General features: G+C 37.9%; 1 protein-coding gene across 9 annotated transcripts in view; it reads left to right on the plus strand.

The window, feature by feature from the left end:
* The window catches only part of TPD52 (tumor protein D52), a 129564-nt gene that overhangs the window by 49803 nt on the left and 51848 nt on the right, over positions 1 to 27913 (plus strand). For 7 of the 9 annotated variants that reach the window (XM_068932457.1, XM_068932459.1, XM_068932454.1 and 4 more), the window contains one exon: positions 14460 to 14641. In XM_068932457.1, the coding sequence (XP_068788558.1) occupies positions 14460 to 14641 (182 nt within the window). Of the gene's footprint in view, positions 1 to 14459; positions 14642 to 17671; positions 20038 to 27913 lie in introns of those variants that run through there. The other 2 variants (XM_068932461.1, XM_068932455.1) reach the window with 1 other exon arrangement.

Here is a 27913-nt window from a genome sequence, read left to right on the forward strand (position 1 = left end):
CCAAGCATAGAGGTTTTATTCTCATTTACCTAGATTACCTTCTGGCCAGCATTCAAGTAATTGAAACTGCTGACTGGCTAGGAAAACAGTTTACCCTTTGTGGAATTTGCAGGAGCTGGAATAAGTTTTCGTTACTTGGAAATTTCTCTTGGCTTACTTTATCTGTTTGTAAGCCTGCATTTGAGAAACTTAGTGTATATCTACGCCTGCTGTGCTGTGAATGCGTGTTATTGTATCCAGGTTCATGCCTAGACCAGGACCAACCGTATTGCAGGGTTCTCAGCACCCTTATTGCAGGGTTCTCAGCACCCTATTGGCTGTATCCGCTGTAAAAGTTGGTTTGCCTTATGATGGGAATGAACTTGTTTGTCTTTTTAAAGTTTCTCTGAGGGCATGATTTTAACCAGTGAGCGCTTCGACTGAGACAGCAAATCTTGGCTCTTCTGACTTTGGTTAGTTCCAGCTGTGGGCCCAATTGGGTCTGTCGGATGAACTTCTTAGCTCGTGGCGTTTGTGGCAGAATTTGGTAACAATCAAATGGTATTTCAGCAGCAATTTCTGAAATGAAAAAGATGGGACTCTGAATGTCCTTGGCAGACTGCAGAGATCTGATGTGTGTTGCCCCTCTTGAAGGCATAATTATAATGTCGTAAAATTGTGTGGAATTGTAACAAAGAGCAGCGGCTCTGCAACACGCTATGTGATAAAGGCCCAAAGCGCCTTACAAAGCTCTGTCCTCAGCATGAGGAAGACCGTAGCAGGTAAGGAAGGGGTTGCAGTTGTCTTCTGGAACTTAATACTTCAGATAGCTCCAGGTCTGTGAGTGATCACTTTGGCACTACTGTGAGTGGTTGGCATATGTGACATGCCTTGGATAACTGTCCGTCAGAAGACGGCATCCTAAAGCGAAGACTGTCTTGGGACTATCAGTGTCACAGAGGGGCCTGTGGCTCCTCCAAAAAAGTAAGTGAATGCCAACTGCATGCTCTGCAGTTTTTGATTAGCTTCATGTGAGATGTCTGGAGAAAGGTGCATGGAACCAAAATGTGAAGGGAAAATTGGGATTTAGTCCTTCCTAGTAGATATTAGCAGGATATTTACATCCACTCTTGCTGTGATGGGTCCCAATTACTCTTTTACCATGCCTGTTGAAACAGTATCCTGTCCTTGAGGAGCCTGAAAACATTCTGTTTGGAGGGTACAGATTGGTGATAAATGGCAAACCTGCACAGGTGAATGGTGATATGCTGCACTGCAGGCAGTGTTTGTGTAGCTACAGATAATAGGTTTTTTTGTGTGGTCTAAGAACAAATCTGGTTGATGGGTCTGATGCAAGACCTGGAAAGTGTGCTTGCCACCCACTTGAGGTGGAGATGCATGAACAAAGATACCCCTGCCTCCTTGCATGCCAGGTTGATGTTTGGGGTTGCTGCTGTCCCATTTCAGCATGGCAATCCCACACAGCAACCTAACATTCAAGGACACAAATAGACTCAGAAAACTGAGTTCTGTCTAAACCATCTAGCTGCACAGGCAGATGCTGGGCTTGAAACATGTTGTTCTTTGGACTCAGTATGCTGCTCTGTTACAATTTACTTTTTGACACAATCCATGGATCACCTACTCTCCTAGTTTAGAGCCTGGATGATCTGTTCAGAATTAAACCGTGGGGAAGACTTGGACATTTTGGGTGTTTTGCCGGCTGTGACTTTGGGAATGCTCACACCTGCAGGTAACCTGATGTTTGTCGTGTTCCTCTGGGTAGGTGGCAACATGCTGGATTGATGGTAATCTTATGTTTGCATAGCTGATCCCAAGTCCTTTAGGAACTGGTACAGGAATAAGGGAGGAGTACGTATAAATTGGGAGATAGCTGAGGGGAACATGAAAAGCCATGGACATAAAGTTCATGGGAGGTAGGCATCAACTCTTGGGTTTTTCTTCCTTCTCCATATTTTACTTGAAGTAGTAAAAACGTTTAGATAATTTTCAGTGATCTGAATTTTTCTTTTCCTGCTGCTGATGCAGTAATTGCAGTAAGACTTGTCTCTCCCTCTCTTCATTAAGCAGAACATAATTCCCTTTCATCTGTGCTGTGTTCTTCACCTCACTATTTTCGTCTGTTCTTTTTCTCCTCCTCTTTGAAACCTTCTTATTTTGTTAATCTTGTATTGATTCTGTCATGATGTTCTAAATTTTCTTGCTATAAAATAGTCTTTGAAAGAAAGATACAAGATACATGTTTTTCAATTATATGTAGATTTTATTTAAATTCAAGAAGAATAAGCAGCTTAGCTGTAATCAAATTATATATTACTTTATGTTATGAAATTTGTAGCATAGTGTTATTAGAAGATGATCCTTCTGGCTAGCAAACAGCATATTTTCTAAGTTGCGTTTGAAATTTTTTGTTTTGCGTTATCCAATCAAATGTGAAGTTAGCTAGAAAACTTTTTAACTACAAACACAAGGAAGTTCGCATTGATTGTACCAGTGACCGGGGATCCTTTACCTTCTAATATTTTTAAAAGGCAATTGTTTACCTCATAAGATGTTTCAGAAAAGGGTCTAGAAGCAACTGTAGATGCTTACTTCTGTGGTGATCCAGCTGTGATGTCGTTTCCCTCCCCAGATGTGGTCATCGATGTTGTTTGTTATGCTCTTCCTTCTAAGCACGGTTGCTTCAACAAGTCGCAGGAAAGAGCCATATAGATTTAAATTTTACTGTCATGTATATCTTTGTTTGTAATACGGAAAAATCCAGACACAAAGAAATCTAAATATATCTTTGGAACTTCTGCTAATGGTTGGGCAGAACCAGAATTGACTAAGATGTTACCAGCCTTTGGATTCCCTATGATAGGGATGCCTTTGTTATAAGGCATCGAAAGTTAGGTAGCATGCTATTTAGAAAAAACTACGTTGGTTTTATGAACAGGATTGCTACAGTTGGTTTAGCAGCATATACTGAGACATTGCTAATGTGTTACATGACTTTACAAAGTACTCTAAATAATTATGCTGTTCTGTTTCATGGATTTGAAAAACTGTTCATGTACAATATCTAGATCTAAGAAACAACATCTAATTTCAATCGGATGAAAGTTGCAGTTGCTGTTAACAATGTAAGAGAAAAGCTTTCTAGACAACAAAAGTCTTGATATTTGAAGTTCTGTTCAGGAAAACCTGTTACATGTTACACGCAGTGTACAAATCATATTTCTATAATTTTTGAGATCTGTGTCATCCTACTTGAACAATGTAATTAGGAAAGAGAAAATACTGATTTTGCTATGGTATTATAGTGGTTAAGTGCTACGTGTATTTGGTTAATTGTTATTTGCATCTCTTTTTAAAATATGCTTAGTTCAGGGTCTTACATTGCCTGTTATTAAGAGGACAATGATATTTCTATAAATATATTGTGACTGTTAGCTTATTCTCTGCTCAGTCAAGGTTTTTAAGTTATTCTGTATACAAAAATAGAATAAGCTGCTTTGGAATATAGCATATTTGTCAGTCGGTATAGCAGTGAATGCTATAAGTGGAGCTTCGTGGAAAGATAGGTGGAAGGTAAGGACTGAAAGTTAACCAGGAACATAAACTCATTTCAAATAGTACATGATGACTCTTTCTATTATTTTTTAAATAAAATTGTAATCCTTTCCTGATCTCTAATCAAAACACAATCTTAAAGCACTATTTTAAAAAGTGTAATTTCAGTATATCCAAATGGGCATAAAAATTGCCTGTGTAGCCAAGTTTCTGTGCATAATCTTCCAATTCTTTCAGCCAAGTGTGACAAATGTTACCCTTATAACTTCCTATAACCATATTTGTTTCCTCTTTGTTTGGGTAAAGCTACGAAATATGAATTGTCCTGCTCTAAGTATGACTGAAGTTTAGTCCTTTTCGTATTGTTCCTTTTTGGGGTGAGAATGTTTGATAAATAAGAACTGTAACTTGAACAAAGTAAAGATTTTTTTTTTTCTTAAGTGAAAATCTGTTGTTTCCTCACTGAGTATATTTCAAAGTAGCTTTATAGATGTTTGCGTACCAGCCTTTCTTGACTAGTCACAACTTTTTGTAGGTGTAAGTCAGTGAAACGGTTAACTCTAAAGAAGGTTTTTTAAGTGTTTTATGTTCCTGAAGGTTTTATTGTTAGCGTAAGATGTTGGAAAAAATGGTGTGGCTTTACTGAATTGTTACAAAGGTAATACGTAGTTCTATAACCAAAGATTAAATGTTTGGTTTTTAGGCTAAAAAGGATCGTTGTGGCTATCGAGTCTGAGGATGAGGAGAAAGCATTGCACATCAGCCACAGATTCTTGCCCTTAGCCCAACAGCTTGTGGTTGGACCATAACACATCTCTTGGAGAGATTTGTGGACTTTTTGGAAAATGTGTCAATCATAATATGTGCATGTAAAAAAGCAACATTAAAGTTTCTATTCTGGTTTTAATTTTGGTGTTTTCTGCCTTACGAGTGCATCTTGGATTTCCACTGAGCGTGGCCATCTAAATGGGATTTCCTAGAGATTGTTTTATTATTACTGGAGTTTACTTAAGACTAAACTGAAAAATAAGTAAACCATACTTCATTGCTGGGGCTGATAACTCGGCTAGTTTCAAGTACATTGGTAAGAGCAGTTGTAAGTTCTCCAATTTACAACTTAAAGCACTGTCAGATTGATTGTCCAAGATGCACAGAAGCCTCACAGAGTTAGCTGCGCTTTCTTAACAGTTCCCTAGGGGAGAGGATGCTCCTCTCGTAGAGGTTTCAGTTGATGTATGCTCCTAAGTCAGATCATGGCACTGAGACTTCTTGCACGTTGTATGCAGCAAACTCACTGTCAGCTTTTACCTTCAAATTAGTGGTGATGATGAGGCTATTTTAGCTTTCATAGCTGTGCTGTTTGATTTTAAACTCTGTCCCTGCAAATATTTTAAAAAATAAGGAGGTAGAGATTTACAGAATACTATTGGACTTGCACAGCAAATCCCTTGCCAAGTATCCTAATACCTTTAGTGAAACTTAAATGACGCTGCCAGAACACTTAGTCACCACTTCTCACCAAGGGATTCCTAAATGCTTAATTTCAGCTTTTTCCTTCCAGCCTTCTTGGCTAAAGAAATTTGTTTATTTTACTTTCTAAAACAAAACCACATTTCTCCTCTGTACTGAGGAAAATGTATGGATGCCCCACTTCTGGTTGGAACAGCTGAAGAACTTGTTTTACTTTTTGGCAGTTCTCTTGGAGGTGCTATCTCTTTAAGCTTGTTGATGGGGAAAAAACTGTGGACAGTTAAATATGGAAGTTTTTAAAGGTTTACACAGATTTAATAAAGTTATGAATGAAAGCGGAGCAGTCAGTCTCCTTTACATTATTCTAGTCAAAAAATAACCTTTTTCTTTTGCTTTTTCGAATCATCATATCTAAAGTTTTTTTTTTTCTTTGAAATTTAAAGTTTTGCAGAAAAAGCTCTCAAGTACTCACTGTCCCCTCTTGAATACTGATTTTGTAATACCGTATTGTATTGAAAAATAGTTAGGATTTCTTTTGGTTTCTACTGTCTTCCCAACTTACCTTTAAAAAGATAAGTACAGACACCAGTTGTGTTTATTCTAAAACTATATAATTTGATGTTCACTACCACTGAGGGTGCACTTCAGATCATTACTCAGCTGTGGGCAGAACTTCATGGATATAGTATCTGCTAGAATTTTTGTGCTTTTATTTTTTGATGCTTTTTGAAATGCTATTGTTTGCTTAGCTGGTAAGTCACCATGTCTTCAGAACATATTTCTATCTTCAGAAGAACAAAGGAGACTTTTAAGCCGGAATGGAAAATATGTTTGGCAACGAATCTGTTGTGACAGTAGATAGTACTTTTTAGTTATATTGATATTTACTATGTTGATCGTAGACGTTAGTTAATATTAGAATGAAGTCATATTAGAATATTACTATACTTTCCTGAAAGAATTCAAGTCGTCATAATATAAGCTTGTGTGCAAGTTCTGTGCTTACAGAAATTGAGACTTACAACAGTCTTTGCAAAGAAAAGGAATTGCATGAAGCTTGTTATAAATATCCTCTTGTTTTCCAGCAAGGGATTTTCCAGTTTTCTCCTGTGGCTTTCAGAACTGTCCTTTGTGACTTTGCAGTCATTAATCTTAGTTTTTCCCTAAATCACTGCTTTTATTTTTGTTTTAAGTCAGCTCTCCTTCTTTTATGCTTTCCCTTTGCACCATTTTCTTTCAGTAGTTTTATTAAATAACACAAATCTTGCTTTTGTTTCAGCTTTACACAGCAGTCATTTTCAAAACCATTTGTTAGGAAGAACTATATATTAGCTCCTCACCATTATCTGTTTGTATGGATTAAAATGAAAAAACTCTTGTTTTAAGGAAACAGAAAAGATCCTCCTTGTCTTTGTGGTTGCCCGTTTGGGTTTGTAAGTTGAATCTGTTGGGAAACAGTATGAAGTTCAATTGTTTGAATTTTTTTTCTTTTTTTTTCGTACGACAAAACCTCAGACCACTAATCGAGGAGGAGAAAGAGCTATATTATGATGAGAAAAAAAAAAAGCAAAACTCACTGTAGACTTTACGGGAAGAAACTCTTGAGCTCATGCTGTCTTCCATTATAAGCGTATAGGTGTAAGTGGGATTTTGTTGAACTGTTACATGGTCTAATAGGTGAATTTTGCTGGCAATTGTATTTAAGTACTTGTATGCTAGCGAAAACCTGTGACCTAGTTTGCATTATGCAGAGCTGTATAAGGAATAGTCTTCGTGAGTGTTTTTTTCTGTGTAGGTAGCTTCACATGTGTTTGCTTTGTCCTTAAATATTTAGTAAAAAGTAATAGATACCATTTTAATATTAGCCTTATTCCATGTTACAGAATTAAACATTAAGTTTTGAAAAAGGCTATAAATAGTAGTCAAACATCTTATTGTGTTAGTCATCAGAGCGTCCGGCTGGTGGTGTGTACGGTGTGCATTCCCTATGGGTGAATGTAATATAGTAGCTGGCAATATGGGAAACATCCTCTTTAATGCTATTGGAAACTAATGTTTACATATTAAGAGGTTAACAACTAATTTGATATTTTTAATAATATCTTTTTTTCAAATGATAGAGTAGAGATGGGAAAGAAAAGATAGGTCACACTGAAGAGTTGGTTCCTGTCTTTGCATTACTGTTCACTTGAGAGCTAGAGTGGCGTTCTGGAGCCATACGTCATCCTAAACTTCTGATGTGACCCGGTACTACAAAACATAAGCAAGTCGTACTTTGCATGACAACTACATCAGAGTACAAGTATATTTGAGATTTTACTTCTATTTCCTGGTGATATACTTGCTGATAACAAACAGGTGAGCCCCTGGCATACAGAGTTATAGCTAACGTTCTCCAAAAAAGGAATGGTAGGCACAAATCTTCTACAAAGGTTTAGGATGCATAGTACTGTAGCTAGTGAGTATTAAATATTGATGTGATTACTGATGACATTTTCTGCCTCTGAGGGCACATGTAAACCATAGGATAACATTTTGAAAATTTGAAAGGAGAATCACAGAATCAAAGAATGATTGAGGTTGAAAGGCACCTTGAGAGATCATCTGGTCCAACCCTGCTCAAGCAGGGTTGCTGAGAGCCTGTTGGCCAAGGCCCTCTTTAACAGCTTTTGAATGTCTCCAAGAAAAAGAATGAGTTTTTGTAAGCCTGTTCTTTGTGTGGAGTTCAGAGTTCTAAAGACCCAAGGGGGGGCCGATTGGAGCATTTGTGTCCTGTTTTGCTAAGCTGTAGAACTACTTTAGACCAGGAGTCCAGAAGGCTATGAATGCAGGTCTGAAGAACTCTCCAGGTTGAAAGGGAATGAGGCCTGTTCAGCCTGGAGAAGAGAAGACTCAGGGGGGATCTGTGTATAAGTATTGGAAGGGAGAGTGTGAAGAGGATGGGGCCAGACTCTTCTCAGTGGTACCCAGCGATAGGATGAGAGGCAACGGGCACTAACTGAAACACAGGCAGTTCCGTCTGAACCTCAGGAAAAACTTCTTCACTGTGAAGGTGACAGAGCACTGGAACAGGTTGCCTAGAGAGGCTGTGGAATCTCCTTTCCTGGAGATATTCAAAACCCGCCTGGACACAATCCTGGGCAATGTGCTCTCAGTGACCCTGCTTGAGCAGGGAGGTTGGACTAGATGATCTCCAGGGGTCCCTTCCAACCTCAACCATTCTGTGATTCTGTGAGGCCTTGGTAGAGGATAGCTGTACCATGGAATCAACTTGAAGATGCAAGATTATTATTATTATTATTTTTTAAAGAAATTTAGATTAGGCACTTACTAGAGGTTGACAATATTTTGGACTAAGTATAAACATTAGTGTCAGCTCTTAAGATAAAAAAAATTTTTTTGAAACTTTCTATTTCTACAGGAGGCAGAAGTTCTTGCTTTAAGAAAGGTCTAAAACCGCTGGTTCCTGCTAGTCACAAAAAAATTCACAAATTCACAAAAGCATTCAAAGTTGGAGATGATGGGGGAAGGTACAGGAACTTACTTGGTCTCGAGGAGAGAGCGTTGCGCGTTTTTGTTCAGAGTTGAATTAAAGATGTGAAGCCTAAAATTTGAGGCATTATATTCTGAGATAAGAAAGACTGAACTTTTCAGTAAATAATTATCAGCATTAGACCAAATGATCTGGTCTATAAAAAGAAGGCAGCATCCAGAGAAATGAGTTGTAAAACTTTGAGCCATAATTGCAGTAGGGCTAGTGTGCTGAAATTTCAGTCACTTATCATACTTTAGTTCTCTGAATGGTCCTCTTACCTCTGTACCTCAGTCTCAAAAGAACTTAAATGTGCAGGGAAAAATGGTGATGAAAACAGTTTGCTTGTTCTTGGATGGGTTTAGGAGAACTCTTGAGTTTGTAATACTTGCAGTGCTAAATAGTTTATAGCCTTCCATCCTACAGTATGTTGGATGTCAGATTTTGTGCTAATTATCTTTAAATCTGTTTGTGTTGCTCCTGTTGGCTTTAAGGTGAGATTTTTATGCAAAATGAGTTTCATTTAGAGTACTTGAGCTGAATGTTGCAACATTTTAGACTCCAGTTACAATTCATATGATTTAAAGATCTGTAAAGAATGCTAGTTTTGGAATGAATGTCTGGTTGTCCCTTATTTAAGGGGCAGAGTTAATTTCAAAGGGGAAGATATTTTAGCAAAAACTAGAGCTTGTTGCATTTATTTGATTTAAAAAAATAGTAAAACCACACTAGAGAAATTTGGTAAAAAATTGTGTGAATTACTGTAACTTGTACAACTTTTTAAAAAAGAATATAGACTTAAATCTAAGTAACAATGTGCATTTTTAATAGTCACAAGGAATGGAAAAGTAACGGTTAGTGGGCTCGTAGATAGGAATAAATAGGAATAAACTTTCTAGATTGATGAAGTAGGTACCTTATCTATATACCAGGACAGAGAGGCGCTCTTGTGTTGTTTGTTTTTAACACCATTTACAGCAAGCTGCCAATCTTCCCAATTTTGTGTTTCTTACAGTCTTGAAGTAATATAGATTGGTCCCCTGGAGGTTATCTGTTCCGGCCCCTTCCTTCAAGCAGGGCCGGCTTGGATCGGGTTGGTCAGGGCCTTGTTCAGTCAAGTTTTGAATAATCTCCAAGCTGTTAGGTGCTGTTAGCCATTCTGGCATCGCGTTAACTTGCTACTGCAAATGGGTTGTCCTGTTTTGTTGTTTTCTGTAGCTAACTTTGGGGAAGAAAAAAATCTGTCTGGCTTTGAATGACAGTGCTGAGGAGACTAATTTCACAGTTATAGGAGGTTGCGTTCTTTGCATGCTGCTTGATGTTTATACGCCATTCACTCCCTAATTGTAGCGGTCTGATTATGAGTTTCCCATCTCCTTTATCCCTGTCTCGTCCGTATCGCACACATTCCGACACGCACGCTACACGTCTTTGCAAGCAAACGTTAAACATATAGCTAGAGTTTTTAAGACTTGTTGCTCCCTGGGTGGGATAGGACCACCCTGCTTGTACAGTCATAGGCTTTGCTCCAGAAATTGTACAGTAATTTCCTCCACTGGAGTTGCTTCTTTTCTTTGGATCTTACTGGGTTTAAATCTCTAACTTTTTCCTCTCTCTGTTTAAAAGATATTGCCTCGTAGAATATTTAGGTCTTGAAGGAGCTACCATTTTTTACTGAGCTATGTGCACAAAAAGTGGAAAGCATCCAAATAGTTGTAAACAACTTTAAACCCTAGAAATCAGAAGGAAAATCAAATAGACATTAACAGAATCTTTACTCTTCAGGTATTTGAAAAGAATGTGCCCTTTGTGCTTCCGAATTTTGTAATGTTCTCCAACTTTTGCAACTTGACATGTATTATTGATGCATTATGTATCGCAGCTGTATGGACAACACTCCTTGAGAGTAAGAAATCAAAAATGTAGTTAATACAAAAGTATATTGCCCTGTTATTTCACTATCTTATTGTTTTTTATGGGGCCACACTGCATGGAATGCAATTAAGGATAGTTAGAAATCATGGAGGGAAAAACTCCTCAAAATGGAATGTAATCTTTTAAAGAAGCTTGAGATAAATTACTGTCTAATGAGAACTCCTTTAGGTTATGTGGAAAGCTAGAAAAAATACAATGTTTCAGCTTACTTTCTGTTACTAAGTTATCCACAGAAGTATTCTTGGTGGCAGTGTGTTGAGAATTCTTGTGTGCTTATATTAGATGTTCACATTCTTGCAAGGTTCCTCTCCAGGAAGCAGAGTGGAGAATTCTGCAGGTTCTGTAAACCTATGGTATAATTAAAAAAGATTCCTGATGGCTTGTTGGAAAACTGTCCACAAAGAAAAATGGCCCAAGAATTCTTGGTACATTAGCATTCAAATCTCACTGACTTTAATCTCTGTTCTAGTAACAAATGAAGTGCATGTGTCACTCTTTAAGGAAAGCACTTGTGTGTTGTGTACAGCGATTACTTCACAGGCAAGTTTGTATATTGGAGAGCTTGATACCTGTATTTTTCCTTCCAAGGAAATACAGGAGAGTGATGTTAGTAACTAGAATGGCCCATTTTTTTTGACTGATAAAAGCAGGAAATGCACAGAATGTTAAATTTTTTCCCTCTCTTTTATGAGGAGAGATATATTAATCTCAGGTAACATCTGTGTGCTCTGACTCTCTCTTTTGTGGTTCCTGGCACTCACCTGGTCCTTTGGTGATCTAGTTTGGGAACTAGACCAGCGGAAAAGTATCCTTACAAGAAAGGAAATAGCACTTGCATGTCCATCTTCAGCATCATATAGGCTGTCCTTGTGTATTTAAACTAGGTATTAAGTCTCTGCATGCAGAGACTCTCTCTGATGTTAATTCTTGGAAAACTTGGTTTTGTCTGTAGCACTCAGCTGCCTTCTGAGGTAGGAGCGTTCCCGCTGCCACTTTCTGGATGATTATTTTCATTGTCATCATAGTCCTCCTCAGGCAAATTAACTTAATTCAAGAGTGAAGGATGGTGAAGTGGGGTAATGATGTTTAGGGGAGCAGGGAATCGAACGATCCGCAAAAGAACTTGGAAGCAGGGGATAGGGAAGTGACCGTGGAGTTTTGCTGTATTTCACCACTGTAGTTTGGCATTGAGTGCTAAGATATAACTAAGATGAGATGCAGCTTTAAAAACAATGTTTGTGAGTGTACAGGATGATGGAATGGTATTTCTTACTTTCCAGGGGCAAATAGTTGTATTCCAAGGGTGATTCAGAAAACTCCAGTGAATTCCTAATCAGGAGGTCTATGGAAAACCACTGAATTTTATATTTTTCTTGTACCTCAGCAAAAAATGACATTTATTTCTCTGTTTTCCCTAAAACAGGGTTTAGTGCCTCAGTAAGACACACAATCTCTTGCCTGGTTGATCATTTTGAGCAAATATTTGTTTTTAAAGGTGTGTGCTGTGTGTGCTTTTGGGTTTTTTCTTTTTTTTTTTTTTAGTTTATGCATGGCTTAGACTTTGAATTAGTTGAACCTAAATTGCTGCTGCCTCCTCAGTTCATATGACAGATCTCATTTAAACACTTTCTCTTATTGCTTCTGTTATTTTGCAGTTATTCTTGAAGCACTTACAAGTGCATCCTATACAATTAATTTTTGTGTGTTTGAATTTAGACTGCATTTGTGAATTCCTGTGTTTGAAAGCTTACCTGATGCTAGGTCTCCTGTATGAAATCCTACTGCTGTGTTTGTGGTTCACCACCGCTGGCTGCTTTCTTTTTATGATAGATGCATGTATTTATATACTTCATATACTTATGTGTGTATGTTTGAAAGCATTTTACTCAGTCCTTGTCCTTGAGATGCTATAATTAACAGCTCCAGTTTCTGAAGCAGCAGATTTACCAGCAGATTTATAATTCCTGAGCTTTTGTCACGTCAGAGCAACCCATGCTGTTTGTTCGTTCCAGCAAAGTTGGAATTCAGAACTGTCTTTTGTTAAGACTTCCTCAATGTACAAAGGGAAGATGATGACATTATTCTCTTTTCATGTACAATATAGATGCTTTTTTGGCGCCTGTTTAGATTAGTCTCAGGGAATGTGTGGTTGTTTTTGTTGGTTTTCTCAATTCTGTCAAATTTAGTGAATAATCTGTTGGGAGATGTGAGTTGTCTTTCCTGTACTATCCAAGAAGACGTGGTTTTGATTCTTGGATTTAAATAACATGTAGTTATTCAGTTTAAATAGTTAATTCAGGAAGGAAAGAAGTTCCAAGTATTTTTCACTTTTGCTCTTGTGTATTGCAGTCTCCTGGACTGACTGAAATATGTTACTGCTCATACTTCAGTTGGTCATTTGGTTAATCCCTCAGCACAATGTGATTGTTTCCCACTGCTGAGCACTACAGTATCATGGAAAATTAGGCAGAAGTAGTCTATGTTATATTGTGCTCTGAGGACGTAAGAAATTTTAAGAAAATCTGTTATGTTGTATTTACAATTTTTGGATTACTGGCACTTTCTCACAAATGAGGCAAATATAATTTCGTTGTTAATGTGCACATGCTGTGAATTCAGCCCCAGGTTCCTATCTGCTGAGCAGACCCTCCGAGGTCATGAACTCTGGATGTGAAATTCAGAGTACCCATGAATCCCTAAGAAATTCACATGCTGTACTGAACATCTTCAGTCATTGGATTAACTTAATGGAAATAGCAATTCATCATTAGAATTCTTACTAATTTTTCTTTGAGATCTTTCTGATAAAACTTTTTCAATAATTTACTACATATTATTTTGTAGCAAACGAATTTTTAAACCTTTAATTGCTTGATTATTTTATTCTATTTAGTTATTGTGTTGGATTGAAAATAGTTTGAAGTGTTGCATGAGGAAGTTATTCTCTCTAATTGCTTCTAAATGTGTGGGAAAACTAACAGGTTCTCTTTTTGTTAATTTATTTATTCATCTATAAAATGTTTCACTTTGGTTCACTGTCTGATTTCAGATATGTATTGCTTCCAAAACATGTGTTGTCTTTGACTTAATACCTGCTAGAAGGCGGTTTTTACCAATTATATTTCAAAGGTGATAATCCTGAAAAGCAGTCCTATTTAGTATATCATAGGATGCGCATATGGAAATGAGTCTGTTTGTTATAGTTGCGTATTCTAATCTAATGTATAATGGGAAGCCTGGGATAGTCTTTCTGAGATCACGGAGAAGAGAGATGTCTCTGTGAAGAAGGGCAGGAGGATTTATTTTCTCCCATTTTCCCAAAGCCGTATGGGAAGAAACTGGCGTGTTATTTTATTCCTTTAGTTACTGAATTAAAATACTTCCTTTGAAGCTGTAGAGTGAAATATGAGAAAAGTGGGGGTTTCAAATATTTTCTTCCATATATTAGAGATCATTCTTGTATGAATATTCCACTTCTGCTGCTTTGGCAAAATAGATTTGCTCTTTAAAATGAAGATTTAAATATTGTTCGTTATTAAACAGTTTCATGAATAGGAGCAAGGTACTAATTCTATTTTGTTCCTCACTGAAGAGGTAAAGATTGAGGTATGTTCTTTGCAGGAGTATCTGGTAACGTGGTGAATGTACTTTTTAATCAACCTACTCAACTTTTTAATTTACCTACTCAATAATAGAACTGGAGATGTTTTCAGAAGACTCTGGAGATGCTGAGTGTATCTTTTTGTATGATTGAATTAAAAGCTTTGCTTTTAATGTGTAAAATGTTTTGGATTGGAGAAATACACCAGATCTTGAAGATGCTTCCCTTGAAGACTTACTAAAAATGGTCCAGAGACATGAAATCTTGAGTTGTAACTTAGTGAATGGAGCTTATTTATATGTTACAAATTTTATTAAATTCCTCTTTCAGGTGGCATGTTTTGTAAAACGTGTACTTCTGTTGTAGGTTGCTTCAGAGAAATTGGACTCCTTTGCATCCATGTTGAGGCATTCTCCTTTAATTCAGCTGGGACCTGCCAAAGATAAAATTGCCATTGGTCAAATATTCCATACTGTGGGTGATGATCTTTATATAGATTTTGGTGGCAAGTTTCATTGTGTCTGCAAAAGACCGGAATTAGATGGAAAGTAAGTAATACAGTTATGGTAAGTGATTAAAATAAGTGAAGGAGACACTGGAATGGTTAGATAATTGGACTCGATCTTTTGGAGTAAGCTCTATAAATTATGTGGCTTAAACTACAGAAGTTAAAATATCGTGCTGAATGAATGTATTATGACAAACAGATAGGCTTAGCTCAGAAATTGTTGTATCGAATGCAAATTCTTTTGTAGGTTTACATTACTGATACCTATGTTATTGCAGCTTACAAAGGCCAAAACAAGTTACTTTTTTTTAAAGTGTGATTTGTTTGCAGAACGCTATGGCTTTAACATAATTTGCTACTATTTTCTGTTTTGTATGCGTGTGAATATGCAAGTTCTCAGAATTTTTCTTCCACTTTGAAATGCGTATTGGCTGCAGGTTGATAATGAGTGGTTGGACTCAATAGTTTTGTTACAGAATTTGGCATTGCCTTCATGTGTAATTTATCTTTTGTTGCTGTTTGATTCAACACAGCTAATTTATATTTTTCTTAAGAATAACTACGTCTTTATAATTTTAGATTAAATATTAAAGAAACTTATAATACTGCTTCAATTACAGATAAGAAAATCTCTGAGCTTAAGAAGCTGTTAGCTCTAAAAGAAATCAGAGCATTTGTGGTGAGAGCAGTGAATGTAATCCATCTCTTCTGTAATATGGACTTAATATTTCTTTTTGGGAGGAGAAGCCTCCTCTCCTTGTGATTTTTCAGAAAGAGACCTTTGCAAATTTGAACAGAATGCAGACTGATTCGTTATTGTTTTCTTGAGTCTGCAGGGGCAAGCTCTGTGCCCAGCCTAGTTCATAACTTTGCTAAATTACAGCAGTAGAAATGAAACTAACAATTATAGCCATTGCCATTGCAGTAGTTTGAAATCTATCAGATTGGAGATTTAGGGATCAAAGTACTGTTTGAGAAAGGAGAACAGCAAGAGGACAGATCCTGGAGTTTTCATGAGGAAGAAAATCCAAAAACACATGCTTACGAGAAAGAGTAGTAGCACGGACCCAGCTCTTGAGAGCAGCTAAGGAGATTGAGGAATAGTGTTAGCGCCACAGAAGTACTCATGTGTCTATCTAGTGGGTGTTTGAAGAGTTGGTAAAGCGGTTAGGTTTCTAAATGTCTTTAATGATTTGGTCCAGTTTCTTTTTCCCTACAGCGCTAAGCTGAAGCTTTTGAGATACAAATCAACACTAGAGGCTGATTATAGGAGACCTCCAAATGGATGTAAGGACAGCAGCCTAGAAGCAAACTCTTTGCAGCAACTACAGTTGAGAGGGAGCTCTGCTTTTTAGTTTTGAATTTTCCTGAAGGGAGACCTCTGTCTCTTTTCTCATTTACACTTGTGCAGTAGGTTTTGCCCTCTGACTAGTAGGTATTTTGTCACTGAAGACAGGAGAAGTTGTTATCACCTTAGTTGTTACAACGAGCCTTTCTACTTGAAATACGTGTAGATTTTGTGAATATGTAACTTTAATCCCTTCTGAATTGTAAGCCTTCTGGGGCAGGAGCTCTCTTATGCTAAATATATGTATGTGAGCTGACAGACCGGGGAGTTTGCATGTTATTTGTATTAATACCGTTCTAATAGATAATCAGTGTTATTGCACTGTTCTGAGCTAGAACTATTGTGCTAGGGAATATAATAGTAAAAGAAGTAAAAGATAAGCAAGGAAAAAATTCTGGTGGGAATTACATTTATAAGCTTTCTAAACTCTCTCTTTAACGCCTTCTGATTGTTTGTTATTTAATGATAGGGTGCACAGTGTGTTCGTAGTATTAATAAGATACTGTATTTCCTTTTAAATGTAGCTTTAAACTGATGTTTGATTTCTCACAGTAGCACTTTGCTTTTGTATACGGCTGATCTGTATGAACAATAAAAATTACCTGGTCTATTGAATTTTTCTTCAGGATGCTTTAAAATCTAGCTTTCAATAGGCTGGCAAAGTACCATTGTACAGATTCCCATCCTTTACATATTTTATTTCATCTTTTTCCACCTTTTTTCTTTGAGAGAGGGAGGATACCTGTGTTTGTAACATCATGACTGTGTCTAAAACATTAAATATAGACCCTATGATAAAGGATTTTTCAATAGTTTATTTTTAAAAAGCTTTATTAGAAATATCAGGGTTAAATATTTCTATATTATGACTATACCTTTCACAGCACACATTTCTGACAAGTCTGTCTTTCAAAGCAAATGTGATTGATAGCTATGAAGTAGATAATGTGCTATGCGTGTTAGAAGATGTACAGACATTGTTTTTCTGACATAAGGTAATTTTTGTTTAGGCTACAGGCTGAGCAAAACCAAAAGTGTGGCGCTCTGATGAACATGCCCAAGAGACTCTTCAAGTTTTGCCAGCTTGAGGTCAGGACATTCAGTGCTACTGCAGCTGACTTGCTTTGTAAAGCACAGGAAAAGATAGTTCAGTGAGAGACGTGAAAAGAAATGTGGTTTTATAAAATGAGTTTTATCAATTGTATGTTTGATTTTAAGATTCTTGGCTGCTTGTTTTGGTAACTGTATTCTATTTGAGTCCTATCATATTTATTAGTGCATTCCTGAAAAATTAAACACCAGGAAGAAGATTGAAAGTCCTTGCTTAAAATAGATCATGATATGAAGGGAAATATGTTGATTTTAATCATTGAGCTGTCAAATCATTTAGATTAGAAGAAGCCTCTTGAGGTCTCAAGTCCAAACCCTCCTCAGAGGAAGGCTAACTTCATAGTTAGGTGATGTTGCTTAAGGCCTCATCCAAACAAGCTGTGAAAATGTGAGGTATTGTGGGAAATGAGACCCAACCAAGCTATTATCAGAGCAGCATAGCGCCTTCCAGCAGATCTTTCAGAATGAGTAAGTTGCCCCTTGAACACCTTGAATGTAAATGTGGGACCTGGGAGGGTCTATGCCAATAATTTTCTGGCTGTTAATTTGGATGATAAAAATAAGGAGATATAAATAAGGTTCTTTTGTTTTTTTGTTTTCCCGTTCTTTCAGGTGGCATTGGAAAGGGAGAAATAACAAGTCTGGACATTTTTAATGAAATAAAATTTGGAACTTAAAGGTGGTTCACAAAATGATACGGGCGTCATTTACATCATTGAGGTGGTGGTGGTAGTACTCTCTTTCTGAAAGATTTACAGTATTCATCTGGGATGTCGGAGACAGACTCAAATCCTTTTTCCTCTCAAAGCTGCGGAGCTTGAATTTATTTCTGACTTGTCAATTGTTTAAATGCCCTATGGACCTAATCCTCAACTTAAAGTACTCCCATTGGAAAATGTTTAAATCAATCTTGCCACCTTGTTCCACTTCATTTTATCTGATTCTGGTTTGGCTGGAATTTCTAAAATTTTACCTGGATTTGCCAAAAAATGCTGTTGCAGGACAGTCTTTTATTGTTTTTTGTTATTGGCTTGTAATGAGGTGCTTCATAGCATATAATTGAATCAGTCCATTGCTAAATGAAATTTGTGTCATGTTTGCAGAGCAACCGTAGAATCTAAAATCGGAAAACTGCTGTCTAAACTAGCTGCACGTATCAATAGTATTTAGATAGTACAGGGTTTAACTTTTACTGCTTATTAAAAAAGTAGTGGGAAGGATGTGCCTTCACTTGTACGATTGCTTTAGTCTGCTTCGTCGGTAAAGAGAGCAGTTCATTGATTTACAAAGTAAAGTTTGCCTTATCAAAACAAGTACAATCTTTTCATAGAACCGCCTTTTAGTAAGTGCGAAGACTCAGCGTCTTTGGCTGCTCATACACCTTTAACTGAGATGCGCACTTGCTTCTGTTTGGAAGGCAATAATAGTTTTTGATAACCAAAATAAAGACCAAAACAGTACCACAGTATCTTCTCCCACAACACAAAAGTAACTCAGTAGCGTTCGCAGTGTGTATTTAGATCTATACCTTACAGTGATGAATTCAATAAGAATTTGTTACTATTATTTTGGTTAATCCACTTGCTGACTAAAGTGACTACAGTGCATTACTAACTTGCACATTACCAGTAGAACTATTTACTGTTTGCAAACTATTTACCCTTTGTGCCAAGGAGAAGAGAAGACGTTTTAACTTACAGATAACATGATTTCTTGAAGGCCAATTCAGGACAAAAAAATCAAATTTAATCTTCAAACATGGAAACTCATGATGCCAAGTCAGTCTTGAGAGCATGACTCTCCTAGTTATCTGTATTTTAATGCTGATCTTTGGTTTTAACTGTGATGCCTTTTCAGGTATTTAGAAACTCCAGCAAAATGTTATTTTAGAATCTTTAATGAAGGAAAAACAAAAACTCTCTCTTGCCGATTAAATAAGGATGCATCTTTGTAAGGATGCGTGCCTTCCTTGGTCACTTGGCTTTGTTCTGGAGTTCTCACCAGAATCAAACTGTTATTCTGTTTGATACTATAATACAGTTTACTTTTTCTGATGTAATGTATTCTTTGCTCTTTGAAAGTGCTGAAAGTCATTTGAAAAGAAACAGAAAAAAACTTTCCTGAGGTTTTGGTCTGTTAAGCTCGTTCCTTTAAACAAACTACTAGTCCTACTCTTGACGGTTCGGATTTACTGGAGTTCAGCTACTGCGTGGCAACAGGAAAGGATTTTGTCCTCAATACTGTCCTAGGTAGAACCACAACTACAGAAAAAGATGTTTCTAGGGTGGAAAATATGAAGTCCTTACCCAAATATATTTTTCCACCTATTCTTCTAAAGTAAAAATTTCAACCTTTTTAAAAATAAATAAGTAAAAGAACTTTAGAACAGTAATGATACAAAGTTGAAACTGAATCAGCATTTGAAGGCTAGGAACCTGCTAGCTATTTCCTCTTGTTTTTTGCTGATTGTCTCCCTCCCTTCTATACTCTTTGGAAAAACTGTTTCATAGGTTTGGAAAACATTTCATTATATTGAGATTGGAAGCATAAGTCAGCTTGCTTAGACACCGAAGATACTGTTGGTAAAATGTCATTGGAGTCAGGCTAGGATGTATTTGCATGTAATATCAATAGCAGATTGTGTTTTGGGATTTATTTAATAGGATACAAGTATTCATTACCCATATGATTTCAGGGTCATATTTAATATGTGAAAATAAACCATAATTAGTAAAAATATGTTTCTTTATGCATTCATTTTAATGCCGTATTAAATCTGTTTCACGCTAACAATGTATAACAAACTTGTAATTCATGCAGTGTTATAGGAATGGCAGAAAGAGTCTCTAGAAAAATATGCGTAAAATAACTTTTCAAATACGGGAGGGGAAAAAAAGTGGTACCTATAGGGTATTTTTGTTTGTTTATTTTTTGCTTTTCACGTGTTGAAGAAATAAAGCATTGAAGAAGAAACTGTCTGTCTTAGATCTCCAAAAGAGCAATACTTTAATCCATGGCGAAAGGTGCTGTTACAACATGTTTCTGCCATTATTGGATGGAATTCTTAAGAATCAGAAAGTGTGGGAAGGGGTTGTGCTCATAGTGCCTGTTGCTTGCTCTGCACCTGTACCATTAATGACCAATTCCCAACAAAAATACAATGGCTTTCAGCAATTTTTTTGAAATGTAGGATTGTAGGACCAGCTTCCAAAGAGGATTAAACTGCACCTCTCCATGCTAGTGTAATGAAGCTTTATTTTCAAAGACTGCTGTAACCCTCCAGCATCTCTAGTGTTATCAGGCTATAGGATCAGAAAGACACTTCCTTTCTGTTTGAGTGTGCAGCTGGTGCAGGGATTTCCAGTATATCCTGTGGCAATTTTACTTGACACCTTTTATACGGCTCATATTTGCCAAACTTAAGTAGCAGAGAGGGAAGAAATCATAGGATGCTAGTTGTGATTTAGAACGTGACAGCTTAATGAGCACCATAAAACATTACCTAAATGTTTTTTCTGTAAATTGTATTACAATATTTATGCTGTTTGAATGGTTGCCAGGGTGAGTTTTATTTGGGAAACATTTTAAATTCTTGAATTTTTTCCTATTTTAAAAATATTTTATAGATGAGGAGTGGAATTCAATTAAATACATCTTTTTAGACTATGTAACGTAAATGAGTCTGGCTGTTTTCTAGCAGACTCACTTCATTAAGGCAATCCTTTTTTTTTATTTTAAGTTAAATAGTGGTAGGTTAATCTATTCAAAAGATTCTATAAGATTAAAAAAGTTTCAAAAAAACAGAGGTGTATGGAGAAAGATACTCTGCATGGAGGAAAGTTTCAGTAACATTTGGTTTGGTTCCAGTTTGGGATTGTGCATTCAACAAAGTTGCTGTGCGTTAAGCTAGAGGCTGAATGTGAAGTTAACTATTCCATTATGCTTCCGCATGGGTATGCATCTTTAACAATTAGTGCATCTTTCAGCTAGAATGAACTACCTCACGCAAAGCATAGAGCAAGTTACTTTTGTGCGGCCAAGATGTTTGCTCAAGGAAAGTTGACTATATGTGCTGAATTCTATGAAAAGGTCTAGAGAGACAGTGATAAAGACTTAACCTTTCTAACTCTTTACTTGAAAATTAAGTAAAGACCAGACAACTGTCAGGAGTTAGCTTTTTTCATAGATAATGGTGTTCTCTGGATGTTTGTAGATACTCCTGTTGACTGAAGTTCATTAATCTAATGCTTTGTGTCTTTTCTTTTGTTAGTGGCTTTTCTTAGTAAAATTATTTCAAGATTTTTTTTCTTCTCTTGACCAATGGTAGCTGCCTGATTCATCAGCTACCTTAGAAAAGGAAGACTGCATGCATTTAGGCCAGGGAAGTGAAGAAATTTTGAAGTATAATTTTCTTTTACTATAAATGGTTGTTTTAACTTTTATAGTATCATGAGTATAAAGAGGTACAAAACACTTCACAATTTCTGCTAGCTGGAGCTATGAAGTAACTCCTGTCTTTCCTGCCAGTTAAGCAGGAAGAAGAGATGGCAAGTTTTGCAGCTGAACAGGATCATCTTGGTGGTGTGTGGCAGAAGAGTAAATATACTTATCACTGTTCACTAATTAATTAACTCTAGTGCCATTCATAACCCATGCAAACTCAGCAATTTCTGCTACTGGAAGATGTACTCTGGCAAGGCATATAGAGAAGTATTCCATAGAAGCCTACTATTATTAACAGGCAATCAGAGAAGTGGGAAAATAATTTTCTCCTATGCTTGCAGTCATTCATTCATACAATACGTGAGGATCACTTTATTCATTGTAAAGTGCAGGTTACTGTTATTTTTAGACTTAAACTTGCACCTTATTTTAAAGTTCATAGCAATATTAGGCCAAAGTTTGCCAGTGTGGCTGCCTGTCCATCACACCTCTGTTGTCTTCATTCCTGCCTTTGCTTTGCCATGACCTGTGGGCATAATGCCAGCCTGCCTGGTCCCTGTTTTCTTTTTAATCCTGAAGAATTGACTCTATTCTAGTCATTCTACTTCAAATCTTTTTCCTACAAAAAATTGCTGTAACTGCAACACCATAATGTGTGTGACCCTTTAGTCCTTTCTGTTATTCTCTGTATTCACCTATTTTTCATTACCTCCTCTTGTTGTATCTGGTATGTCTTTTAGTTGTCCATCTTTTATCCTGTGTTCCAGCTTCTCCAAAGCAAAACATGTGAAACATGACTGGGATAAAGGAAAAGAGCAACATATCCAAGTATATTAGAGCAAGATATAATTGGTCAGCCTACAGGTCCCCATATTGAACTCTGACGCTTGAATGTAGCTTAACTTCTGACCATTCATGCGTCGCTTTGGTTCCGATTTTTCACTGGATGTTCTAAGAGTCCGTGGGTTTGAACTCTGCTGTTTTGGAGGAGGAGGTGCACCAACAACAGAGAAAGGGCCAGCCTGTGGTATTTCCTGGCTTTCCCAGATGTTTCCTAAATAATTTACTGGAAATTATTTGAATTTATTTTAAAGATTTCAGTTTTATGGGATTTCTAGACATTTGGTGGAACCTGCCATTGTATACCTATCAGATAACCATCTGTACTTATAGAAATTCCAGACTAGCAGCGGTTAGGACAGAGCTATTCCAAATGCAAAAGATGGTGTTGAGCTATGTGTACTGCACTGATATTATGTTCTCAACAGGCATGTACCCCATAAGGCCTCTTCAAAGAATTGAATCCACAAGGAATGTGTAGAATGGATGTATGCGACTGCTCACATACTTTTTGGAGGGGAGCACATGGGCCGAAACACGCAATTCCTAACACTGATGAAATGAAACATATGATGCTCTGTGCTCATGGAAGGGGACATATTTACCACCTACAGCCATATCAATAACTGTTTCTAGATGGGGAAAAAAAACCCAAGCCCAAAAACCTAGTTGCCTCAAAGGAGAGTGAGTGTTAATACATTCAATCTTAATAAGTTCGTGGAATAATGTAGATTAGAGGGAACCTCTGGAGATCACCTAGTTCCTCACCCCATTCAGAGCAGGTCTGACTAGATCAGGTTGCTGAAGGACACAACCAGTTGAGCTCTGAATATCTGAGGATGGTGTTTTCACACCTCTCTGGGAAATCTCTTCGAGTGTTTGACAACCCTTACCATGATTTTTTTTTCCCTAATATCTAATCTGAACTGTCACAAGTTATGTCCGTTGCCTTTCACCCTATTATTGTGTACCACTGAGTATGTAAAGTGTCTGGCTGCATCTTTCCTATACCTTCACATTTGGTAGTTGGAGGCAAGGATAAATTCCCTTAGCCTTCCCTTCTTAAGGCTGAGCAAACCCAGCTCTCTTAATCTCCCCGTGTATGTTGTGTGCTCCAGCCCTCTGGCCGTGTTGGTGGCTCTCTGCTGGACTAATTTCAGAGCCTAAAACTGGAAACACAACTCCAAGTGTGGTCTCAGAAGTCTTGAATAAAAGGAAATAATTCCTTACTAGCCTCCTGACTGCACTCTTGCTCCTGCTGCTCAGTATGCAGTTAACTAGAATGTAGTTAGCGTTCTTTGTCTCAAGGCCGTACTAATCCTACACGTTGAGCTTGTTGTCTAGGCAGACTCCCAGGTGCTTCCCTGAAAAGCTATTTTTTGTTCAGTCATTGCCCAACCTGTACTAGTGGATGGGATTGTTCTGTCCCAAGTGCATAGCTTTGCCTTTGTCTTTGCTGAACTTTATGAGATTTGTGTTGGACCGTTTCTCCAACCTGTAAAAGTCCCTCTCAGTATTAGTCCCTGTTCTCTTGCCTGGTCCCTGGTTAGATGTCATCTGAAAATATGCGGAGAGTGCATCCCATTGCATCATCCACGTTATTAATAAAGATGTTAAACAGTATTGGCTCTTGTATCAATCCTTAAAGGACCTCGCTTGTCACTGGCTGCCTGTTGGACTTTTTACTGCTTATCACAGCTCTTCGAGCCTGTGATCCTGCAAGTTTTCTACTGACCTTTTGTCTACTTATCCAGTCAGTATTTAGATAATTTAGCTATCACAATACTACGGAAGACTGTCAGAAGCCTAAACACTCTCCACTGCTTTTCTTTTGTCCACAGAGCCAGTCATCTTGTCATACAAAGCTATTAAGTTGATCAGGTATGATTTCACAGAATCAGAGAATGGTTGAGGTTGGAAGGGACCTCTGGAGATCATCTAGTCCAACCTCCCTGCTCACGCAGGGTCCTCTAGAGCACATTGCCCAGGATTGCATCCAGGCGAGTTTTGAATATCTCCAGCAAAGGAGACTCCACCACCTCTCTGGGCAACCTGTGCCAGTGCTCTGTCACCCTCACAGTGAAGAAGTTTTTCCTCAGGTTCAGATGGAACTGCCTGTGTTTCAGGGTGTGCCCATTGCCTCCTGTCCTGTTGCTGGGCACCATGGAGAAGAGGCTGGCCTCATCCTTTCGGCACCCCCCCTTCAGATACTTGTAGACATTGATGAGATCCCCTCTCAGTCTTCTCTTCTCCAGGCTGAACAGTCCCAGCTCTCTCAGCCTTTCCTCACAGGAGAGATGCTCCTGTCCCCTCATCTTCTTTGTAGCCCCTCTGCTGGACTCTCTCCAGGAGTGCCATGTCTCTCTTGTACTGGGGAGCCCAAAATTGGACACAGTACTCCAGGTGAGGCCTCCCCAGGGCTGAGGAGAGGGCAGGATCACCTCCCTCGACCTGCTGGCAACACTCTGCCTAATGCACCCCACGATACCATTGGCCTTCTTGGCCGCAAGGGCACACTGGTGACTCATGGTTAACTTGTTGTCCACCAGGACTCCCAGGTCCTTCTCGGCAGAGCTGCTTTCCAGCAGGTCAACCCCCAGCCTGTACTGCTGCATGGGGTTATTCCTCCCTAGGTGCAGGACCTTGCACTTGCCTTTGTGGAACTTCAGGGGGTTCCTCTCCGCCCAACTCTCCAGCCTGTCCAGGTCCCTCTGAATGGCAGCACAGTCTTCTGGTGTGTCAGCTACTTCCCCCAGTTTAGTATCATCAGCAAACTTGCTGAGGGCACACTCTGTCCCTTCCTCCAGGTCATTGATGAATATATTGAACAAGACTGGACCCAGTATTGACCCCTGGGGGACACCACTAGCTACAGGCCTCCAATTTGACTCTGCACCACTGATCACAACCCTCTGAGCTCGGCCATCCAGCCAGTTGTCAATCTACCTCACCGTCCACTCATCCAGCCCACACTTCCTGAGTTTACCTATGAGGATGTGATGGGAAACAGTGTCAAAAGCCTTGCTGAAATCCAGGTAGACAACATCCACTGCTCTGCCCTCATCTACCCAGCCAGTCATTCCACCTGAGAAGGCTATGAGATTGGCCAAGCGTGATTTCCCTTTGGTGAATCCATGCTGACTACTCCTGATCACCTTCTTCTCCTCCATATGCTAAGAGGTCACCTCCAGGATGAGCTGTTTGCTGGTGATGAATCTAGTCTGGCTGTCCCCAGGCACCTTCTCTTTCATGTACTTGGAAATGATTTTCTGGAGAATTTGCTCCATAATCTTCCAAGGAATTGAAGTTAGGCTGATGGGTCTGTAGCTCCCTGGATCCATTTTTGCCCCTCTCTCGGGTGTGAGGTTTGCCTTTTCCCAGTCATGAGAAACCTCCCCCAGTCACCATGATCTGTCAGGTAGAGAGCAGTTTGGTTCCTTCCCTGCCATAGGAATCGTGAGCAGTGACAGTGGTGAGGCTTAATAATATTTTTTTTCAGTTACTTACATTTTTTCCCTATTCTGTACAGCTGTTGACTGGAAATCATGCTGTTTTGGCAGCCTGGCACGTCTTACGGCTTTCATGTCAGACTTTAGTTTTGATGGAAATATTCTTGCTAAAAACAGTAATTGATGTAATACATAAATGAAATATTTTTTGCTGCAGTAATGCTGACTTTCATTTTACTTATTTGTTTTACAGCAGTCTATTTCTTTTTTGCTATCTGTTGCCAGCAAAATAACATCTATATGTAATGTGCAGTCCTTGAGGGGAAAAGAAGGAAATTGCTAACAAATAGTATAAGAGTGATTTTTTGCAAATACAATTTTCAGTCTCTTACAGATGCAGAGAAAACAGGTCAATGAAAGGAACTGAGAACCTGTAGAAATAATGTCCTTTGTTGGACATGGACTTGTTAAAGCATATTGCAAGTAGTTTGTTTTTAATACCGAAGCATTAAAAATTTTCATCACGAAATGACCTAGCCTAATTGTGGTTACTTGTTAACGTAAATTTTAGTTTGAACTTGAAAATCATCTACTGACTATTGCCTTAGTTTTTCTCTGTCTGAAACTGTATTCATAAAGGTATCTGAGAGGAAAATAATTTAGGAAAAAGTAGCTTGCACATGATATGTATGTTCATGGAGGAATTTTTCATTAGTTTGGGTTAGTGGCATCTCAAGTAAGGCAGAGGAAAGAAAAAAGCCTTTAAAGGAGGGCAGCAGTAAAAAAAAATGAACTTAATCTCCATTGCAGTAGTTATCACTAATAATGCTTCTGCTCTGATAAAATGAGCACCTTACTGAGTGAATGTGCAGAATTGCATTTGATTTCCATGGTGTAGTTCTTGCACAGAAGTGGCTCAAGGACTCCTGAGAAATATTTTTAACTACCACTTTTGGTAAATGAGAAAAATGAAAATAATGACTATACTTGTGTCACTTCCTCATTCTATTTGTGTTTTCAAATTATTGCTGATAGTTAATCAGCAGTAAGTTGGTGTTTTCCTCCTTTGCTCCCTTCCTCCTGGTAACTTCTCCTGTAGCTTTCGTTCCCAGTAGCTAGCTCTTTTCCTCACAAGTCTTTCTAATAGTAACTATGCTGTAGAAAAAATTCTTTACAGTAAGATGCAGAAAATGTGGAACCAGTCTCTTCGGTGGAATAAAATACATTCTTCCTCCATCTTTTGCTGCCATTGTCTTGTTCATGTGCTCTGTTATTGCTATTTATACTAATACTTGAGCCCTTCCCAGCCTTGTTCTCTGTATTCTTTTTCCTAATGCTGATCTCTAATATATGTTTCTAATATATAATTATAATTACAGTTTTGTATTATTGTATCTATTTAATATTATACAGGTTAGAAGGCATGTGGTCTAGACGATATTACTTGCCTTTTTACTAATACGTTTTCAGCTTGAACTGTTAGAATTTGCAATTGTTTATGTTTTTAAGCAGTTATGTAGAGGTGGCTATTGTTGTAGCAGTGTGTAACTTATTCCTTCTAATTATGCCTTTGGGAAGTTCTGTAAATGCTTTTTGCTTCCTTATATATAATTAAAGCAAAAATTGCATAACTTACAAAAATACCTATTAGCATCATCTTATGTAATTGTCATGAAAACTTAACTGGCCATGCACACAAAATCTGCTTTATTCTGTTGCCATCGTGAGCTTTTTTTTTTGTTTAGTATTTCTTCACTATCAAAAAAAATTTAATGATGTAGGTAAACAACCTAGGTAAGTTTGTGATTTCTTTTTGGGTATAACTTCAAAGGGTTTAAGTCCATCAGTGCCACGTTGCTGACTTCTGCATTTGTAATGTCAGATAGCCATACCAAATAGAAGCAATCTTGATATACTTCCCCACTTCTGCCTTGCCCTCCTCATCCTCCAAGTTGTCCTGCCCATCAAGTCAGAACTTCCATAATGGAGGGTAAAACTCCTCTGCAGTTTGGAGTATGAGCTTAGACCATCTTTATTCTGAATTGTTGAATAATTATAACCTGGTCAAGTTTGCTGAAATATAAAACAAAACACTCACACACTTTCCTGAATATCCTCCAGT

This window comes from Struthio camelus, chromosome 2 (assembly GCF_040807025.1).
Source record: "Struthio camelus isolate bStrCam1 chromosome 2, bStrCam1.hap1, whole genome shotgun sequence".
NCBI classification, from domain to species: Eukaryota; Metazoa; Chordata; class Aves; order Struthioniformes; family Struthionidae; genus Struthio; species Struthio camelus.